General features: G+C 36.8%; 1 protein-coding gene across 2 annotated transcripts in view; it reads right to left on the bottom strand.

The window, feature by feature from the left end:
- The window catches only part of AGBL4 (AGBL carboxypeptidase 4), a gene marked incomplete at both ends in the record, with an annotated part of 1,419,693 nt that overhangs the window by 333,810 nt on the left and 1,064,420 nt on the right, over positions 1–21,463 (bottom strand). For both annotated transcript variants that reach the window (XM_081307152.1, XM_081307151.1), the window contains one exon: positions 4,052–4,091. In XM_081307152.1, coding sequence (XP_081163278.1) covers positions 4,052–4,091 — 40 coding nt within the window. The remainder of the gene's footprint in view (positions 1–4,051; positions 4,092–21,463) is intronic.

Raw genomic sequence — 21,463 nt, 5'->3', positions numbered from 1 at the left:
AAAGTATATATTCAAAGGTAATCAGCTAAAGGCTAGAAGTGCAGGCAATATGTAAAACTAAAACAATACTTAAAAAGGCAGGGCAAAAGAACACAATTACAAAAATGAATGATAAACAGCATAAATATGGTTTCAGAAACATATCTAAATATGTCAGTTATTATAAGTACAAATAGAATAAATTTGTTTGTCACAATGTAGAGATTATTCGATTATATTTAAGAAATATTATTTTTAAAATATAAAACTGCTGCTTTTAAAAGATAAGAATATAAGGGAAAGGGGAAGGATATCTTCCTGTTAATTATAAAGACAATATTAAAATTGGAATTTATTATGAAAAAGTCTTATGGTCCATGAAGAGTCTGACTGGTAGGTCAATGGCATACCAGTGGAGAGAGCCCAGGAACGGATTCCACACATAGGAAATTGATGTGACAGAAGTATAATTGCTGATAGGTGGAGAAAAGGATGGACTAGTTTCTGTATGATGCTGAGACAATGGGTTATTCATATGCAAATTTAAAATAATTAAATTCCTAACTCATATGATATACAAATGTCAGTCCTAAATGGAATGAAATAAAGGCCCTAATATGACACAAAACTTGCCAAAACTTTAGAAGTGAATGTAGAAGAATATTATTTCCAGGTTGGGAAGAATTTCTTAAGTCAAAAAAGCAAAGCACATAAAGCAAGAGATTGATGAATTCAACAACATTAAAATGATAAATAACCTTTCATTTACAAAAATATATCATAAACAAAATTAAAAAATACCAGCCACACTCTAGGAGAGGGTATTAGCAGTGCATGTAAGAGGTAAAGTATTGATATTCAGAATAATAAACTACAAATCAATAAAAAAAGAAGCAAACCAGTAGAATATACACAAAGGGTCTGAAAAGTCAATTCACAGAAGAAACTTCAGCAACCAATAAATATATAGAAAAGATAATCAACCCCACTAGTAATTAGGAAAATAATATCATTTCACATTATAATCTCAACTGGTAAAATTCATAAGTCCAACAATTCTAAGTGTTGAGGATTCGGGGATATAGAAATGCTGATACTCTGCTGTTGGAAGTGTAAATATGCCAACAATTTTTGACCATTAAGCAATAAATTTGAAGATGTATATAATTAGTAATTTCTCTCCTATCATATGCCCTAGAGATATACTGATTACATACAAGGAGACTTTCACAAAAATGCTCTTAGTAGCATTGTTTGCAATTGGGGAAAGCCATAAATAAATAAATTATGATTAATAAAAATCAATAAACAAATTATCATACAACCATATATGGAATATTATATAGCAATTACTATTGATGAGGCAGACTAAAAGAACTCTATAGGAGGGAGCCATCAGAGAAAAGCTTCTGCTTAGAGCAAGAATCCCCTTGTCATGAAAAAAGCCTAGAAAAAAAGGTTGCTGCATAACTCTGTGGAGAGCTGCTGTGCATCACAGGCCTAGGGAAATGAGGAACAGAGACTTAGGAACCAGAAGTAATGTTGAACAATCCTGAACATTTGGTCTCTTCTATAATCCCAGTATTCACTCATGAACCAGAGCCAGGTATATCAATGTGCATAAATCTCTACAATATAATAATGCATAGGGGAAAAGCCACAGAAAGACATTTTAGCTTGATGTCATTTTTAGGAATTTGCAAAACAATACTGGTTGTATTTTAATACATAGATATAAATAAATGTTGAGTACATGACAGTGGTTACCTGCAGGGTGTAGGGAGAGAAATGCAATCAGGGAAAAGTACTAGAAAGTCTCAACTACATCTATAATTTTGTTTTAAAAAGGGACTCTAGCAGAGATGGCACAATGCTGCCATGGTAAAGCCACGTTGCTGGGAAGGGGTGGTAAATGTCTGATCATTATGTTTCTAGTGTTTTCTGAACATTTGAAATTATTTTCAATAGACAAAATAAATTTTAAAGAAAATACCACACTGTTAAAGCTTCCACATTTCCAATCAGAATTTCAGAAGCCTCTTAGTCCATGAGGAATGACTGCCTCAGACTGCAGTACTCTGTTAATCATGGTCTGGTGAGAAATATAGATAAACCAGTACCTCCTATTGACAGCCCCAGAGAGGTAGCAAGCTCACTGCTAGCTGCTATAGCTTCTGGTAATATGGGGAACTGTAGTGAATTTGATAGTGAGAGACAGTTAATGAAAATGCTTTTGACATGAAATAGAGTCATCCAGATAATAGATGGTCTAATGGTGCTTCCTAACCTTTGAAGCACCCATGATAATATTTGTCTGAAACCATAGGAGTAGAGCTATCACCTTGAGGGGCTCCAGCTGCCCTAGGTCTACTTGTGCCCCTGAGAGCTGAGTGGATCAATATCTCACAATAGCACAGAAGTGTAGCCCTCTTGCAGAACACCAATGTGCCACAACATACCTTTTGGGAAGCACTGACCCAGAAGATATTCTTTTCTCAACTAAAAGGATGGATAATTATAAACCACTCAAACTCTGGCAGTGCTGAGCATTTTGCAATCCCATAGCTGTCTAAAAGGAGTGCACTGGGACTCACAACTACTCTGCTTGAATTTGTGCAGTAGCAATTAGGAGCAGAAAGATCTAGCATGGAATGCTCAGGGTGTGGCCACATGACACTAGGATGTGGAAGCAGATAACCTGGGCAGTACATGTGTAGTGGAATACGACGAAATTTAAAAGGAGAGCAAGTAAACAGGATAGGACAAAAATAATCCCTAACTAGCACTTCAGTGAGGAGGAATTGATAGATCACATTAAAGAGACACTCCAGTTATGTCAGTATGTGATTTGGAATTTATATAAATGTTAATCATATATATATATATATATGATTCTGTGAGACAGAGTAAATGGGTTTCAAACAATTTTCATATTTATTCTTAAAGTCTCTATGTCAAAGGACTCAATTAAATGGAAATATAGCAAGACCACCTGAACTGAGTAGATCTACCTTATATTTGCAGTCACTGTCCTGTACCCTTACATACAGCAGAAAACCAGCCTTTGTGCTAGGATAGCGCCTACAGAGAACACTTTCTCAATCTCTTTGTAAGTGACCACCTGGTCCTTTGATACAGCATGTCAAGTTTGGTGGGAGGCAGGGCTGACATAGTTCAGCTGTGCTGGTAATTAAAATATTGAAACACTATTATATTTATTGGTAATTAGTCATTTTTGAAGTGACCCCCCAACCCTGTCATATGGCCACTCTGCTCCACATCTGGCTCCTTCCCCCAGAACCCCATCTACCACAGTTCAGTAACCAAAGTGTTAATACCTATCACATCAGGTGGTCACCAGGACAGTTATCACCTTGTGGATGAAGAAGAACCCGCAAGAATGCTTACTCCTTGGTCCCAAGAGAGAATCATATTTCTTGTTCTCCAGTTACAAATTTACTCCAGTTCCCAAATCACAGTAAAATACTTCTCTGACAAAACTAACCTGCTCAGCCTCTGCCTAGGCTAGATGTCAGATCTAAGGGGAAAAAAATTGTAACCCCATCTCTACAGCTTTGTTGGGGGACTTGTCTTTTCTCCTCCTAAAGGGGAGAGACCAAAGTCATCTTGACTCTCAGCACAGTCAACAAAATCTGATCACTTTATTAGACTGGATCTTCCTCATGATCCATCCTTCCTTCATTCCCTGATATCTGTCAGGCAGCTTCCCTATTCCTCATGATTTTAAAACTTATTTGTTAGGAGAAAGGACACATCTTTGACACTTGAATCCAATGAATGATTTTGGGAAAACTTGACTCTAGAGTATGCAGTAACATCCAGAGTATCTATCAGCCCTGCATCTTCAGAGTCAGAAGGGGACAGCACAGACCTAGGATGGACAAAAGAAAACTATCCCTGGAGCAGGGGAAGAGGAGTATCATTCATGGTGCAAAAGTTGTGCTGTTCATCCAGGGAGTCAAAGGCAGGAATTGCATTTGGATAAGCAGCAAGGCATCAATCTGGGAAATGGGGAGAAACAGTGGCAGAACAGTCAGTTGCTCCTACTTACCGGGGCTGGTTATTGTCAAGAGGTCAAGCTGCCGCTGTTGCTGTAAAAGAAAACACATTGTAAGAGTACTGATTTGAGCCAGAGCCAAACTTGTGCATAGAAATTCAGGGAGGATGTATAAAACATATCTGGACACACAGGGCAGTGTCAATTTTGCACACATGGTGCTAATGCATAAATCTGACCAGCGTCCTTGCATCCTAGAGTCAAGGGGGAAGGGACGGCCTTTGACCTGTCCTTGGAAGCATAGATGGTCAGAGCTGAGAGGGCCTTAAAGGTCTCCCAGTCAAACCTATACTATATTAAAGAAAAAATGAGATCTGAGAGAAATGTGGCTTATTTAAGGGCCACAAAAATGGTCCTATTCAGTCTCCTAGCTCAAGCTCACTCCTCTGTATCAGGCAAACTCAGAGTTCTCTTGCTCACACTAGTTGCATTGCTTGAGTGTTTGATAAACTGGAAATACTCTTTGCCTTGGGTGGTGGTGTTATTTTTACCATTTATAAATACTTTCTAACCAAGATACTTCTGGGCTGGTTTATTGCTTAACAATGCTATAACAATTTCAATTAATGGTGATATGCTCATTCCTTTTCTAACTGAATCCTCATCACTTTGTAGCATACAACATCATACAAACTAATATTGGTGGAGCACACTAGGCCATATGCATGATGCTGCTTTTGTTTGGAGGCAACTGGCCTTGGTTACTTCAAGGGCTGAGGTGATCGATATCTCAGAAGGCTTGTTCTCTGTCACAGTACACCTACTGTGAAGCTTTGTGATAGATGTCATGAGAGCCTGAGTGCAAAGAAGTGGGTATAGGAGGCTCCTGATGGGGCAGTGGTGAGCAGATCCTTTGAAGACTCTATTCAGGACTTTTTAAGCTGCAGTCTTCATGCTGACCTGTTTCTCTTTCCTAAACTTGATATTTTATAAATAGTACTGAAAAATCTACATTTTTCTTTTCTTAAAAGCATCCAAACAAACTCCACTTTGAGAACCACTAATCTAGGCTTCAAATTGCAGGAGCTTTGGATCACTAGGTATTTCATCCAGTGGTTGCCTTACTACACATCTTACCTTACCACCATTTCCCTCTTTATCTTACCTTTCTCCTAGAATAGTTTCCTGAAATTCAACTTAAGCAAAAAAGGAAGGCAGCAACATTTTTTTTTTTTGAGAACCAACTAAAGGCCACATAAATAGGTATTTTGATATAACATTTCTTTTCAGACACTTGACAATTCTACAGGGTAAGTATTGTACAGAGGAAGGACATGGCATTTAGGGAAGAGAAATTACTTGGCCAAGACCACACTTTCATTAAATGGAAGGGCCAGAATAAGAATTCAGTTAGCTCTAATACTATCACTGAAATCCAAGATATGACAATGCACATAAATCATCTAGCATTATGTCTGACACTTAATGGGTTCTCAATAAAAAAAATCTACTTACTATTGATTTCGTTACTCTTATAGAATATCTGACCCTTCGTTTCTATAAGATGCCTCTTTGCTTTTCATAGAATTATGGATACTTAGAGCTCAAAGGTCACTGACTTGGACCTGCCTCCAGGGAAGGAGTCCCCTCTGCAAAATCCCCAACAATTATACAGACTATTTTTGTTTCATTCCTTTTCTTGATAGGAATTCACTACTTGTTATTGGTTAGAACATGGTGAAGCACTGCTTCCTGATGACATCACTGTTTCCCATGGCAATAGCTTGGAGGTCTGGAGGTGATCTGTGTCTTGTCTCGCCAGGCTTAATATTCCCTGAATCTCTCTTTTTCTCATGGAACCTGGTCTCAAGTCTCCTGACTTTGGGTCACCCTCCTTCTCCATTCAACTTTGACTTGTTCCAGCCGAAACCACTTTAAGATCTCTCTACTCTTTTCTTCTGACTTCTCATGGACCTTCTGAAAGCAGGCCTGCATCCTTTTGGGGCTTTCTAAAGCACACAACCCTGTTTTCCTTCCAGCTCATAACTCATTCTAGTTGACATTTTCAAGCAAACATGTAATTCTGAGATATCAATGATCTATTCAGTGAGCACAAATTCTCCAGCTGAAATGAAACACACACATGTACTGGTTAGAAGGAATGCTGCAGCCAGACAGCCTCCCCTCCAAAACAGAACCAGAGCAGTGGGAAAAGTGGCTCAAGCTATCTTTGCCAAGGTCAACCTGTGTTGCTTGTCACTTTCCTCATGCATGAGGGATACTGTGTCCTTCTTTTTCCACAGGCTTAACTTTCTGATGATCACAGTTGGTAAAGGAGGTTAATTTGTCTTAAAAGTGTCAGTTAAGAACTATTGTTAAATGTCGACTGTGCCCAGGGTCCAGTATTTAAAAAAAAAAAAAAAAACAGGAAGAAAATCTGGCAGGAGTCAGAACACCTGGGCATGTGTCCTGGTTTCTTTGTACAACTTGCTGCCTGTATCTGGTCTTAAACTTCACAACTCTAAAATGGGCAAGTGAAGCTGAAATACCATTAGAGACTCAGAATCAAATGATGCAACCAGCTAGTGTGCTTGTGAGCTCCCTCTTCTGGTGTAGAGTCCTCTGAGAACCCCTGGGGCTAGACCACTGGGGTTCTAAGAACAGAAGCAGAATTTAAAAGGACCACATTTAAGCTGTACTCTCTCATTGCAATTTTCTGTGTTATGTGAGTCTTTCTCACTACACAAGGAGCATCTTAAGGGGCCAGGAAATCTATTATTCACCTTTGTTACATCAGTCTTTGTGACTTTTGGGGGCCTTCTCAATCACATATCCCTGTTTACTGGGTAGCTTTCAGTGAGTATTTGCTAAGCTCAACTGAACTAATCCCCAAATCCACAACATCCTTTAAGCCTCAATGCCTTTGCTTATGCTGTTCTGCCCTGAGGCCCCCCTCACTGTCAAGTGAAGTCTACTCTGTGTACCAACTCCAACCTAACTCTCTTCTTTCCCTTCCTCAGAGAAGAATGAGTATTTCATACTTTGTTCTTCTAGTGGATCTTGTAAAACCCGTCTTTTGTATTCTGCTCTGTCTTAATTGTCTATTTTCTTGTCTGCCTTTCTTACTAGGTCTTTACTTGATGACAGTAATTTATTTCATTTCATCTCTATGCCTCCAGTGCTCAGAACAAAGGCCTTAAAGAAATGTTTGACGTCATATAGCTTAAATGATTTAAGTATTCTGTTATTCCCTCTGCAATGATCCTGTTAAGTAGGAACAAATCAGCATGGAATGTAGGCACGTTCCTCCCTCTAAGACTTTTCCTTGGGCACATCTTTGAGGTCTCTTGCCTTTCGGTTTTGCTCCTGCCATTTCTGCAGCCAGCCACACAGTCTCTCCATGTTCTCTGAGACAGCTTTCTTTCTTTACTCTTGCCTACAGTGTCACCATCTCTCCAGGACTTCTACAGCTTCCACTATCTGTACCACCCCTGTGCTGATGAATTAAATCTAACCCCTTGACAAACTCATTTAACTTGCAGTTCACTAACATATGTGTGCACCACCTAGTGGCACAAGCAGGTAAGTGTAGGCTATTGTTTTAAATGCTGCAATGTGTGTTCTGTATGCAAATGAAACAAAAGTGTATATTCCAGAACGACTCTGCAACAGATTTTTAGCCAATAAATTGAAAAAGTCAAATAATTCCCCCCAAGATATTTCAAAATTTTATAACTAATTTATCTGGCATAATCACTGAGATTACTATGGCATTTGTAAACATAGGGCACATGACTTCTGGAATTTCACCAATAATGTACAATAACTTATATACAGTGAGGGGCATCTTCCACATCAAGAATTATAAAATTATTATAATTAGTTAGCAACTAATAGAGGTAAGAACCTCTTCCATGAAGGTGATACATTAACTTCCTGGAAAGTAGGATATGACATATTAGCTAGAGAAAATAAAGTCAGTGAGATAGGTGGCTGCTAACTGTTGAGCCACTAGTTGATCAAATACTACATCTAAGGAAGACAGAGCCATTATGTGTGTGTGTGTGTGTGGTTGTGTTGGTATGTGCATGTGTGTGTGTGGGCAAGTGTGTGTGTGTGTGCATGTGTGTGTGTGTGTATGTGTGTGCACTGAACACTTGCACTTGGATGGGGAGAGGACATTCCTCTCTGTGGCAAATAAATTCCATACCTAGACAAATGGGCATGAGTGTATGTGTACCTGTGTGATACTTCATGGGATCCTGGAAGGATGTGAGTATGCCATGCTGGATTAATGAGGCATCTATCAATACCTGACTGGTTACAAGGACTACATCAAGCCTTCCTAGGTGAAAGTGGTAAACATGGACATTCAGAAGAAACCCATTTCTGGGATTAACTACTTTGTGATGAAGGCTGAGCATAACCCCTTAAAGGCCATGGTGAATTGGGGTTCTAAGCGCTCAATAGGAGTAATCTCTAAATTCATATTATCCAGAGATTTCCAGAGAATCTACAATGGAAGCTTATGGGATTGTCTACAAGTATCCTACCCCCAGGAGCATCCATTATTCCACCAGCATCCAGTGAACTCTGTTTTGTTAGTACAATGTTACCCCACCTATGGTTACCTTGACTCCCTGGAGGATGGAAGTACTAAAAGTAGGGCTAATTAGAAAGCTCACCCAGAAATTCTGGACCTTTTATAGGTTCAGTTATCTTCAGTGAAAGCTGTAGTTGTCCTAAGTATCTATCTTCAAAGTTTTTGTAATTATGAAATAACACATACTTATTTTGTCTCAAATTTACAGAAAATTTAGAGTAAAAATAAAAAAAATCAATTATGTAATTATGAAATAACAATACTTATTTTTGTCTCACATTTATAGAAAATTTAGAGTAAAAGTAAAAATTAATAAAATTTTACAACTAAAGGAGAACCATCATTAATATTTTGGTGTATTTTCTTGTCATCTTTATCACTCTATTTAATGAGATTGTATTTTTAAATAACAAATGCGGTACATTTTAATCTTGTGCAAAATTTTGTTATCTTTTTGTCCTTGGTTGTCTTTATTTTGAAGTTGAAGAGTACAAGTCAAATATATTTATTGTCATAAATAACATGTTTGATCTTACTGCTGTAGTTTTGCTTTTAATCCTTTCCTTTTCAGTGAAGGTGTCAATAACTAACAAGATGCCAATAGGATACAACTTGGCTATTTCGTTACAAGAAGGAAGTTTGAAAAACCCAGCGCCTGTAGCCTACTGGTACAGATGAAGGCTTCTGAATCTCTGGGACTCTTCAGGCAACATCAAACCTGAAAGAATACTACTTTTTTTTTTTTTTTTTTCCATAGCTGAATCCTGTTTGACTGAAGTCACAGAAAGCACAAAATCACACAAAGGATGAATCCTGATTCCATAACCTTTAAGCTTGTGTTCTCCTAAATGTTATTTAAACCAGTGGGTGATTTAAACCAGTGGGTTCATATCAACCACCAGGGGCCTGAGAAGAGGGGGAATGCAGACAGAAAAAGGAAGTATCACTCTAAATTTGTGGCAATGGGTTGAGTGGGGAACATGCTGGTTGAGAACTAGATATCTGAGAGCTGGCCCCAGGTCTTTGCTGCATCAGGCTCTCTTTGCACTTCTCACTCTCTGGCAATTAACCTTTTTCAACAACCACTTAACTGGTCTAATTCTAACCAATACCTCGTAACCAGCCAGGTATTGATAGATGCCTTTTTTGTTCCCATTCAGTTTCTGCAAGTGTGCCTTCTCCAGTTTATCCTTCACATTGCCACTAGAGTGAGCTTTCTAGAATGCATGTCTTCAAACTCATCAGGGCTTTCACTGGATAAAGTCTAACCTGTTAGCAGCCCTTGAAGGACTTCCATGACCTGGCTCCAGCTTTCCATCACAGTCCTCTTAGACTCTGAGCTCCAGCCACAATGAACTACTTTGAGTTCCTAAACTGGCCAAGTTGTTCCCTATACTTGGAATAACAAGCCCATCTCCAACCTACTTTGCTTGCTATTTGGCTCTCCACTCATATGCCACCTCTTTTTGAGGACTTTCTCATTGCTGGGTGGGATCTTGAGCCTGGCCCCGTCATATTGTATTTCCAAGGCCTGCTCGCTCCTGCATCCTCTCCATTGGTTGTGTGAGCTCCCTGAGGGCAAGGGCCATGTCCTCTGTACTTCCCTCTTCTCAACGGCTAGCTTAGCGCCTGACCAATAGATAACACTCAATAAAGCTTTGCTCATTACCTGCTGCCAAGCTGAGTTCAACTGAATTGGCCACCTAAGAGGTTTTTAGTTTCTGCCTCCTCTTTCCTAATAGACACAAAAAATGCTCATGCACTGCCCCCATAATTTTTCTCAAAGCCCTCTCTTTTTCTGTTTTTGGGTTCTAGGAATTGTGCATAGAGATTTTTTCCTTCTTCATATGGATGGGTAATCATGAGGCTATGGTTAAAAATGGACTTTTCATTTCGGTCACGACTGCATCACAACTGCCTCCCAGAATGAAACGGGACGTGGTGTTCTGGGAGCTCAGGGGCTGGTTCAATGTGTGGGGTTCTGCGTGGTGGAAGAGAACAGTCACTGATTATGTGTTCTGTTTTGCTTTCTGTGGTTTTGTGCAAGATAGCTATTTGGGGAAAAGTCAGTCTTTAACGGCATAGACTGGAGATGATTTAAACAAGAGCACCAGCAATTCCCATGCATTTTCCTGTCACTCCAGAAACCAGCTATTGTGGGGAGGACCTGAGGATCAACACCTCCAGAAATGGGTGTCCACAGAAACAGGAGCTCACATTTAGCTTCAGGATTCAGGCCCCTTCCTTTCCACTAACCTTTCCCTTTTCAGCTCCTGCCCTCCGCCAGCCAAGTCATCTTCTAGGCATCTAGGGATCCAAAACCCGCTTCCTGCCCTATCTTCAATCACAGACTGCTCTCTCAAAAATATTTCATGTAGCATTGACCTCTCTGTAAACTCACTGCTTCTAATCGCTTTTACTCCAGTCTAGCTTCCTCGATGCCTGCATGACTTATCATTCTAAAATTAAATTTGCTCTATCCTTCTAATAATTTAATGTTCCTCATTGTATTTTCGATAAGACTAGATTTCTTAGCTTGGTATTCAAGGAACTTGTCAGAAATCTCCATGAGTTTTATATGTTACATGAAAAAAATGTTTTTATATTATAACCTCATATTTGAAAAACAAACAAAAACTGTCCATTATTCTTAGAATGAAACTTCAGAAAATAAATATGGGTACATTCAGGTTGGTCAGTGTGTTGTACAGAAAAGCACAGATGCCCTCCCAAAAAACTGTTAAGGAAAAAAAGATAGAAAGAAAGAAAGAAAGAAAGAAAGAAAGAAAGAAAGAAAGAAAGAAAGAAAGAAAAAGATAATGAAGTGGCGGAAGTGAAAGCAGGGGAGAAATTCAGTTAGTGATTTGTCATGAGCTCCAATATTGTGTTTTTTTTTTTTTTTTTTTTTTTAATTCAAGTAGTTTTAACTGAGAAGTTACCAAGAGGGCTTCCTTTAAAGACGGGGTAATTGAAGTGGCCCCTGAAGATGTGAACTATTTTACTTTTCACTGAGGAAGTAGGATCAACTTTTAAAAAAGAATTAAAGGCTAAGAATTTCCCACATTGTGGTTGAATAAAGGATTAGGGAACAGAGAGGTGAAATGCAGGGGCATTGAGGCCTGGGACCAGAAAAAGAAACTACAGACTTGAGCATGGGTAGGGACAAAGACCATCAAGAAGTACAAATCCTGGCTCACATAAGTGGTATAAATAGCCCTTTGAAAATCTCTTCACCTCTCATAGTATACAGTACAATATAAAATTCACATGATTTTTAAGATAAAAGGTAAGAATCAATAAAATGTGGAAACCTTAGACTTTTGGGGAATATTAAGATCACTTTACTCCAGTAGAAGAGTTCAGAGGCTATGACTTCTTAAAAGATCCTAACACACTCAAATAAGTATTCAACAAAGTCTTTTTTATTCCCATTCAGATTCTGCAAGTGTGCAAAGCAGTTCACAGCAGCTCTGCACAAAACTGTGGTAAGGACTGAATGAAATAATGGATTAAAAACTCATGTGTTTTAGCCCTAGTTTTACCACTTACTTACTGTATAGGCCAATAATTTACCTTCTCTGAATCTGTCTCTACCATATACTGGCTAAGTGACCATGAGCAAGTCATTTAAATACTTTGAAGTGGGTTTAACAGCCCACCTACTAGTAGTTAGCCCAGCACTTGACACATACCTCTAGGTAAATAGTATACAGTCTGGTAAGACTTCTATTTTTAATTCCAAGATCCTTTACTTTAAAAGCCCCTTCTCCCCTCCTTCTGCACATATGACTTCTATCCTACATCATGACACACTGGCTGCTATCTGTGGTCTCCAAGGCTGAATTTGGTGCCTCCTTAAGTCTCTCTCAGCACCTTGTACTACCCTTGGCCACAAATGTTATCGCTGCATGTTGTAATTATCTGTCTGAGGTTTCTGACTGTGAGCTCTTGCAGGCAAGGAAGCTGTGGGATTCAGATCAGTATCTCTAGCTCCTACCACTGTACTTGGCACATAACAGGCCTGCAGTCATGTTTGCTGAATTGCATGAAACTGTGGAGTTCCTGTGAAAAATATCATGACATTCAGAATAAGATTCTGGCACTGAAAGTGAGGCAGCATTAATCTGTGTTCCTGCCTAGCCAGAGTAATGATTCTGCACGATGTCAGAGTCATATATACTGCAGGAAGTAAAAGTGCCAGGCTGTAAAAGTGTATTTTCTGCATTTGACTGACTATCAGGGAAGCTCCATTCCAGGCTGAACAACCACAACTTTCCACAAGAAATTGCAAGCTTGATTGTGGGGAAAGAATCCAGATCTAATTGTTCTTTGTAAGCCTGGGACAGAAGGTATTGTTGCTTGAAAAATGGAACTGTCTAAATTAATTTTCCTGAAACAAACATCTTTGCGAAATAAAAGCAATGCACAATAACAACCCATAATTAAAAGCAAAATGATACCTTTTGTTATGTGGGGAAAGCAAATGTGTTCACCTCAAAAAAAAAAAAAAGAGCAAAATGTTATTTTCTTGGAACTCCAGGGACACATCTTGAAGTCTGATTGGGGTGGAGGTGAGAGAGGGTGTTTAGGAGTATAATGGAGTCGGGAAGGTCTCTTATCTTTTTTCTTTCTTTCTTTCTTTTTCTTTCTTTTTTTTTTTTTTGCTATTGAATAAGTGTTGAAAAACAAGCATCTGATTCATCTCTGATTTCTCAACAATGTAGCCATAATGTTCTTGAATCCCATTATACTTTTCATAGAAACTGGGAAAGTAGGGGTGGTGGTGGTGATAGAATTTACATTTAATGAACCACCGTTATTTTTCTTTACCTAATTTTCCTAACCTGTTTTTAACTTATTTGTATGTGTATATATTTGCAAACTGAGGAACCCCTATAGAAAAGCATTAAGAAGTGGAAAGCATTCAGAATAAAGCCAGATTGCAGTTCAAAAAAAAAAAGAAGTGGAAAGCTATGAACATTTATTATAAGATGAATGCTTTATTTTGTACTTATTTTTTAATATTCTTATAATGCAGATATCTAACACCACTTTAGAGATGAGGAAAGCAAAGCTCGAAGAGGTTAAATAAATTGCCTAAAATCATATAATTAGTAGGTGATAGATTAAGATTTATACTGAGCTCTTGAATATGAAGCCTAAACTCTTAAGAATATCCTTTCCATAATTTATATAATCAAATAAGATTGATGATATTTAAATAAAAATACATGCAAAAGGAAAAGAAAAATACAAAAAGAAAAGAAAAATACATATAAAATTTCAACATCCCAACATCTATTTTCATTTTTCTTCTGTGCTGCTTTCTGGTCCTTATCTGTGCTTACAATACATGGGTAATAATTATGTACTTTTAAAAATATGTAATCATGACACAATATGATGTAATTATTTTCTGTATTCTTTTACTTTTAGGTTAGAGTATATCATAAGAAATTCTCTAAAATTATTATATAGTCTTTGAAAACATTATTAATGACTTCATACTATTCCATTTAGTGAAAGTGCATAGTTGACTTAAATATAAGACTTTCAGGCTATTATTATTTTGTTATTATAAATAACATTATAATTTTATAAATAAAATTACAATAAACATCCTCCTGGATGCAATTTTTCCTTCATTTGGATTAGACTATTTCCCTAGGATGAATACTCAGGAGCAGAAATTATATACTTTTTTTTTTGATAACAGGGGTTGAATCCAGGGGCACTTAACCACTGAGCCACATCCCAAGCCCTTTTTCTTTTTTTTTTTTTTTATTTTGAGATGAGGTCTCCCTAAGTTGCTTGGGGCCTCGCCAAATTGTTGCTGGCTTTGAACTTGTGATCCTCCTGCCTCAGCCTCCCAAGCCACTGGAATTACAGGTGTGCACCACCATGCTGGGAATTTTCCTTACTCTTATTACATATTGCTAAATTTTTCTCCAATATGATCATTCCAATTTCTGCCATTGAATAGTATGTACAATAAAGATATTACTGCCAGCTCCCAAGTTCAAAGTCAGGCTCAGCAACTCAGTAACATCCTGTTTTAAAACAAAATAAAAAATAGAAAGGGTTGGGGATGTTGCTCAGTGGATAAGCACCTCTGGGTTCAATTCCTGGTACCAAAAAAAAATTGTTTACTATGACATTACTAGTGTGAAGAATTATAATGTCCAAACTATTTTTGTTAATATAATGGGTATCATAGAGTATGTGACTATTGTTTTAATTGCTTTTTGTTTGACATCTCTAGTAATTAGAGAAATACAAATCAAAACTACTCTAAGATTTCATATCACTCCAGTCAGAATTGCAGCTATCAAGAATATAAACAACAATAAGTGTTGGTGAGGATGTGGGGGGAAAGGCACATTCATACATTGCTTGTGGGACTGTAAAATGGTGCAGCCAATCTGGAAAGCGGTATGGAGATTCCTTGGAAAACTTGGAATAGAACAACTATTTGACCCAGATATCCCTCTCCTTGACTTATACCCAAAGGACTTAAAAAACAGCATACTACAGGGACACAGCCATATCAATGTTTATAGCAACACAATTCACAATAGCTAAACTGTGGAACAGATGCCCTTCAGTAGATGAATGGATAGGGTAACTTTGGTATGTATACACAATGGAACATTACTTATCAATACAAGAGAATAAAATCAGGGCATTTGCAGGTAAATGGATGGAGCTGGAGAAGATAATGCTAAGTGAAGTAAGCTAATTCCAAAAAACCAAATGTCGAATGATTTCTTTGATATAAGGATGCGGACTCATAATGGCGATGGAGGGGGAGCATGGGAGGAATGGAGGAACTATAGATAGGGCAAAGGGGAGGGAGGGGAAGGATAGAGCAAGGAGGTAGGTATGATGATGGAATGAGTTGGGCATCATTACCCTAAGAACATGTATGAAGACACGAATGGTGTGAAAATACTTTGTGTACATCAGTGATTTGAAAATTGTGCTCTATATGTGTAATACAAAATGAAATGCATTCTGCCATCATGTCTAACAAATTAGAACAAATAAATAAATAACTTAAAAAGATAATTAGTGAGTTGAACTCTTTTTTATTATTTTGTTCATTCACTGTCCTACAGTGAGGGCTTACTTTTCACATTACTTTGTTGAGCATTAAGGTTTTAGCTCTGTTTGCATTTTAAACTCTCAGGGCTAACTACCTCTCTTGTTCTCAGTTCATCATCCTTAGTGGCATTGGAAATACCAACTGGGGCCTGATTTAGCTCCAAATACTTTCCATAAATAATGAGACCCCTTTTCTATTTCTAAAAAGAGATCTCAGTGAATCTTGGAGACACATATCTAGACAGTGTTAATATAAACCACCAGGGTTTATACTCTGATTTCCCCTCTCCTTCAGTCATCCTCTGGGGATTAATGATTTCACTTTCCATCAAGTAAGAGGAGTACTGTGCACTGAGGGGACTAACTTGTCTATTGTATAAGACATGAGTCTTTTCCCCCTGATTCCCTACTTTGAAGATGCTTCAGAGAACAGAGGGTTCTCAGGGACTTCTGCACTTGGGAAGAGATATTCTTTTCACCCTCAGAGAAAGCCAGACATGATCTCCCATTAGGTCTTAGGTAAAGGAAGCCATATTTGCCTGCTTCATTGGACAAAAGGAGCTCTCTTAGAACACAGGACCCAAGCTTAGGCATGTCAATTTCAACTGATGTTTGTTTTTGCTTTGGGTTTTTTGTTTTTGTTTTCTAGTGGGAGTGAGGGTAGTTGTTGTCCACTGTGGATGTGTTTTCTTCCAGGAACTTGAAGGAAAGATTTGTATTAGGTTAGGAATTAGTTGTTCAGGATTCTGAGTTGCAGCTTTCTACTGCATATCTATAGATATCTTGGGGTACTTCATTTTGATGCTTTCAGTGGTTGACAGTCACTCACTTGGCCATAGATGTGCATTGCTCATTATCTATTTTATACATAGCTCAGTGCTAAGCCCTGGGGCAGGGTACGAAGTGAGCAGGCAGTCTAGTTTACATTGATTCTCTTAAGCCCTATAAAATTATGAAGTATGTTTCACAATTCTATGTTACAGATAAAGAAACTGAGGTTCAAGAAAGTGAAGGAATTTATCCATGATCACAAAGCTATGAGTTAGTCTTCTGGCTGCTAGTTCCATTTTCCTTAACCTATTCTCCACCCTGAAAGCAGATAGAAATTTCAAAATGCAAACTCAAAAATATGACCCTCCATTGACAAAATACTGTCTAAACTACCTAACATGATCATGCTTCCCTTGCCTGTCTCTGTAGTTTCCAAGTTTACGTTCATTCCTCCATAATCCAGTGTCCAACCAAGTTTATCTCCTTTCTTCCTCAGTACACACTGATTTCCTCTTGTCTCCATGTCTTTTTAAAAAATTTTTATTAGTTGTTGATGAACCTTTATATATTTATATTTTATGCTGAGAATCGAACCCAGTGCCTCACACATGCTAGGCAAGCACTCTACCACTGAGCCACAACCCCAGTCCCTCTATGTCTTTTTTTTAAACTTTCAAATTTTTAAAATTTACTCCCAATGTTGTTAAGATATAATTAATAAAAAATATATTTTTTACGGTGTGCAATGTGATGTCTTGTTATAAGTATACATTGCTAAATGATTCAATCAAGCTAATTAACATATCTGAACACCTCATGCATATATTTATTTATTTTGTCATGACAATATTTAAGAGTTACTCATTTAATGACTTTCAAGTAAAACCATAGTCATCATGATGTATAACAGATTCACATAACATCATTCTTTCATTTAATAGAAACTTTATACCCTTTGACCAACATGTTCCCACCCTTGCCTACCCAGCCCCAGGCCCTGAAAACCACCTTTGTATTTTCTGCTTCTATGAATTCAACTCTTTCAGATTCTACCTATAAATGAGATTATGCAGTATTTGTCTTTGTCACACAAAGTAGTATTTCACTACTTTTTAAGGGATGAATAACGTTTAATTGTGTGTATATATATGCCACATTTTCTTTATGCATTCATATGTTTATGGACATTTAGGTTGGTTACATATCTTGACTATTTGTGAATAATGCTACAATTTACATAGAGAGATGTCTTTGATAAATTAATTTCATTTCCTTCAGATATAAAACAAGAAGTAGGCTTGATGGATTATTTTTTAAAATTCTCAGTCTTCCATTTATCTATTTTTTTTTAAAAAACAGCTATTCATATCATTGATCTCTTGAGTTTTTTGCTCTTTTTCAGTTTTTTTGTTTCTGTGTATGTTTTGGTCTCTACTTCTGCTTTAATCTTTTTTTTTCCTCTACCAATTTTAGGTTTGTTTTTATAGTTCCTTGAGGTTTAATGATAGCCTGTTCACTTGAGATCTTTCTGCTTTTTTGATGTCAGTGTTGATTGGTATGAACTCCCTTCATAGTATTGCTTTTCTTTCACTATGCTGTATTTCTTTTCATTTGTTTCAAGAACATTTTTAATCTCCTCAATTTCATCCTTATCCATTTGTTGCTCTGTAGTTTGATTTGCATGCATTTGTATAGTTTTCAAAGTTTTTCTTATTATTGATAACCAGTTTCATTACATTGTGGTCACAAAAAAGGCTCAATATAATTTAGGTTTTGTAAAAAATGTTAAGACTTGTTTTGTAATCTATTGTATGATCTATTCTGGAGATGTTCCATGTGCTTTTGAAAATAATGGTTATTCTGAGACATGTGTAAAATGTTCTGTAGATTTCTGTTAGCCCTTTGGTCTAGGGTATAATTTAATCCTGATATTTCATTGTGGATTTTCTGTCTGGAAATCTGCCTATTGTTGAAAGTGGGGTGTTAAAGTTCCCTATTATTACCATATAAGATCTATCTCTTCCTTAGGTATATTAATATTTACTTTATATATTTAGGTGCTCTGATATATTTACATTTTTACATATGTCTTTAGATTGTTTTACCCTCTTGCTAAGTTGATTATTTAATCATTAAATAATAACCTTTCTCATGTCATTTTACTGTTTTTTATTTAAAAGTCTATTTTATCTGATAAAAGTATGGCTATTCCTGCTTTCTTTTGGATTTCCATTTGCATGGAATATATTTTTTCATCTCTTCACTTTCTATCTGTATGTGTTCTTGCAGGTGAAGTGAGTTTCTTACAGACAGCACACAGTCAAGTCTTACTTTTTCATTTTTAATTTTTTAGTACCAGGGATTGAACCCAGGGACGCTTAACCACTGAGCCACATCAGCAGCTCTTTTTATATTTTATACTGAAACAGGGTCTTATTAAGTTGCTTAGGGCCTCCCTAAATTGCTGAGGCTGGCTTTGAACTTGTAATCTTCTGCCTCAGCCTCCTGAACCTCTAAGATTACAGGCTTGTGCCACTGCACCCAGTGCAACTTGGTTTTTTTTTTTTAAATAATTCAATCACTCTTTGTCTTTTAATTGAAGAATTGTCCATTTTTTATCTTTAAGGCAATTATCTATGGGTATGGTCTTACTACTACCATTTTGTAACTTGTGTTTAAATTTTTTGTAGCCTACTTTTTAAACTTCTTCCTCTTACAGCCTTCCTTTATGGTTAAATTATCTTTTTTTTTTTTTTTCTAGTAGCGTGGTTTGACTTCTTGCTTTTATCATTTTGGGTATGTCTATATGCTTTTGCTTTGTGGTTACCATGAGGTTTACAAAAATATCTTTTGATTATAACAAGCTATTTTGAAATTATAGCAATATAAAATTGTCTATAAAGATAAGAAAGGGGGAAAGATATATACTAATAAAAGTTTTATACTTGCATTCCATTCCTCATTATATTTTCCAGTGTTGATGCCCCATTTTACATCATTTTCTAGTATTTCTTGACGTATTAATGCAGTTGTTAATTGTTTTATTTTTTTAGTCTTCACACAAAAGATATAAATGTTTTATATACTGTGTTTAAAATAGTAGAGCATTCTGAATTTGTCTGTATAGTTACTTTTATTAGTGAGTTTTATACCTTCTAATGTTGTCTTCTTACTCATTAGCATATTATTCTTTTAGTTTGATGAATAGCCTTTGGCATTTGTTGTAGGACAAGTCTGGTGGTGATAAATTTTTTCAACTTTTGTTTGTCTGGAAATATCTTGATATCTTCTTTATTTCTAAAAGGATAGCTTTGCTGGGTACCGTATTCTTGGTTAGTAGGTTTTTTCAGCATGGTGAATACATCATCCCACTTCTTCCTGGCCTGTAAAGTATCTGCTGAGAAGTCTGTGGTCAGGTGAATTGGAACACCCTTTTGTGTCAGTTGTTTCTTTTCTCTTACAGCTTTTAGAATCCTCTCTTTATATTTAAACTTTGAGAGAGATTAATCATAGTTGTCTTGGTGTAGACATGTTTGAATTGAATCTGGCTAATGATCTTTGACCTTCTTGTATGTGAATATTTGAATCTTTATTCAGGTTTGGAAATTTTTGTTCTTTGAATGATCTTTCCACCCAGATTGATTTAGATGCAATTCTTCTGTGCTTTTATCTCCCCACCATAGTAGTTTTGCTATGGTCCTATAATAGTATTTATTTTCTCACTCAACTGTGAATTCCTTAAATGTGACAACTAGGTCCCATAAACATGGCATCACCAACATGTGATTATAGTTCCATAACTCAGAGTAGATGTCTAATAAATACACTTGAATAAATTAATAAACAAGCAGAATCAGAAGAGACTAAAGAATTAGCAAATCACTGGTGATCTAAGAAATCGTGGATTTAAAACAAAAATGTATTAGTCTTTTTAGTTATATATGACAGTAGTATCCATTTTGACATATTTATACAACCATGGAATATATATTATTCTAATTAGGATGTACATTATGGTGATATTCACCATGATGTTTTCATTTACGTACATAGCAAAGTTATGTCAGATTCATTCCATTGTCTTTCCTTTTCCTATCCTGCCTCCCTTCCCTTCATTCCCCTTTGTATAATCCACTGAACTTCTCCCCCTCCCCCATATATCAGAGAAAATATTTGACTTTTGTATTTTGGGGACTGGCTTATTTCACTTATCATGATAGTTTCCAGATCCATCCATTTACTGGTAAATGTCATAAAGTCATTCTTCTTTATGACTGAGATATACTCCATTGTGTACATATACCACATCTTCTTTCTCCATTCATTTGTTGAAGGACACCTAGGTTGGCTCCATAGCTTAGCTATTGGGAACTGCACTACTATAAATACTTACGTAGTATGTTACTTTAAATTCTTTGGATATATAACAAGGAGTGAGATAACTGGATCAAATAGTGGTTCCATTTCTAGTTTTTTGAGGAATCTGCATACTGCTTTCCAGAGTGTTTGCACCAATTTTCAGTCCCACCAGTAATGTATGAGTCTACTCTTTTCCCTACATCCTCAACAACATTTATTGTTACTTGTATTTTTTTTTACTTTTTTTTAATTTTTTATTGGTTGTTCACAACATTACAAAGCTCTTGACATATCATATTTCATACATTAGATTGATGTGGGTTATGAACTCCCAATTTTTACCCCAAATGCAGATTGCAGAATCACGTCGGTTACACATCCACAATTTTACATAATGCCCTATTAGTAATTGTTGTATTCTGCTACCTTTCCTATCCCCTACTATCCCCCCTCCCCTCCCCTCCCAACTTCTCTCTCTACCCCATCTACTGTAATTCATTTCTCTCTTTGTTTATTTTCCCATTCCCCTCACAACCTCTTATATGTAATTTTGTTTAGCAATGAGGGTCTCCCTTCATTTCCATGCAATTTCCCTTTTCTCTCCCTTTCCCTCCCATCTCAAGTCTCTG

The sequence above is a fragment of the Spermophilus citellus genome (assembly GCF_964194105.1).
Source record: "Spermophilus citellus genome assembly, chromosome: 9".
Lineage (NCBI taxonomy): Eukaryota > Metazoa > Chordata > Mammalia > Rodentia > Sciuridae > Spermophilus > Spermophilus citellus.
Note: the sequence above shows the minus strand (reverse complement) of the source record. Positions and strands in the feature narration are given on the sequence as shown.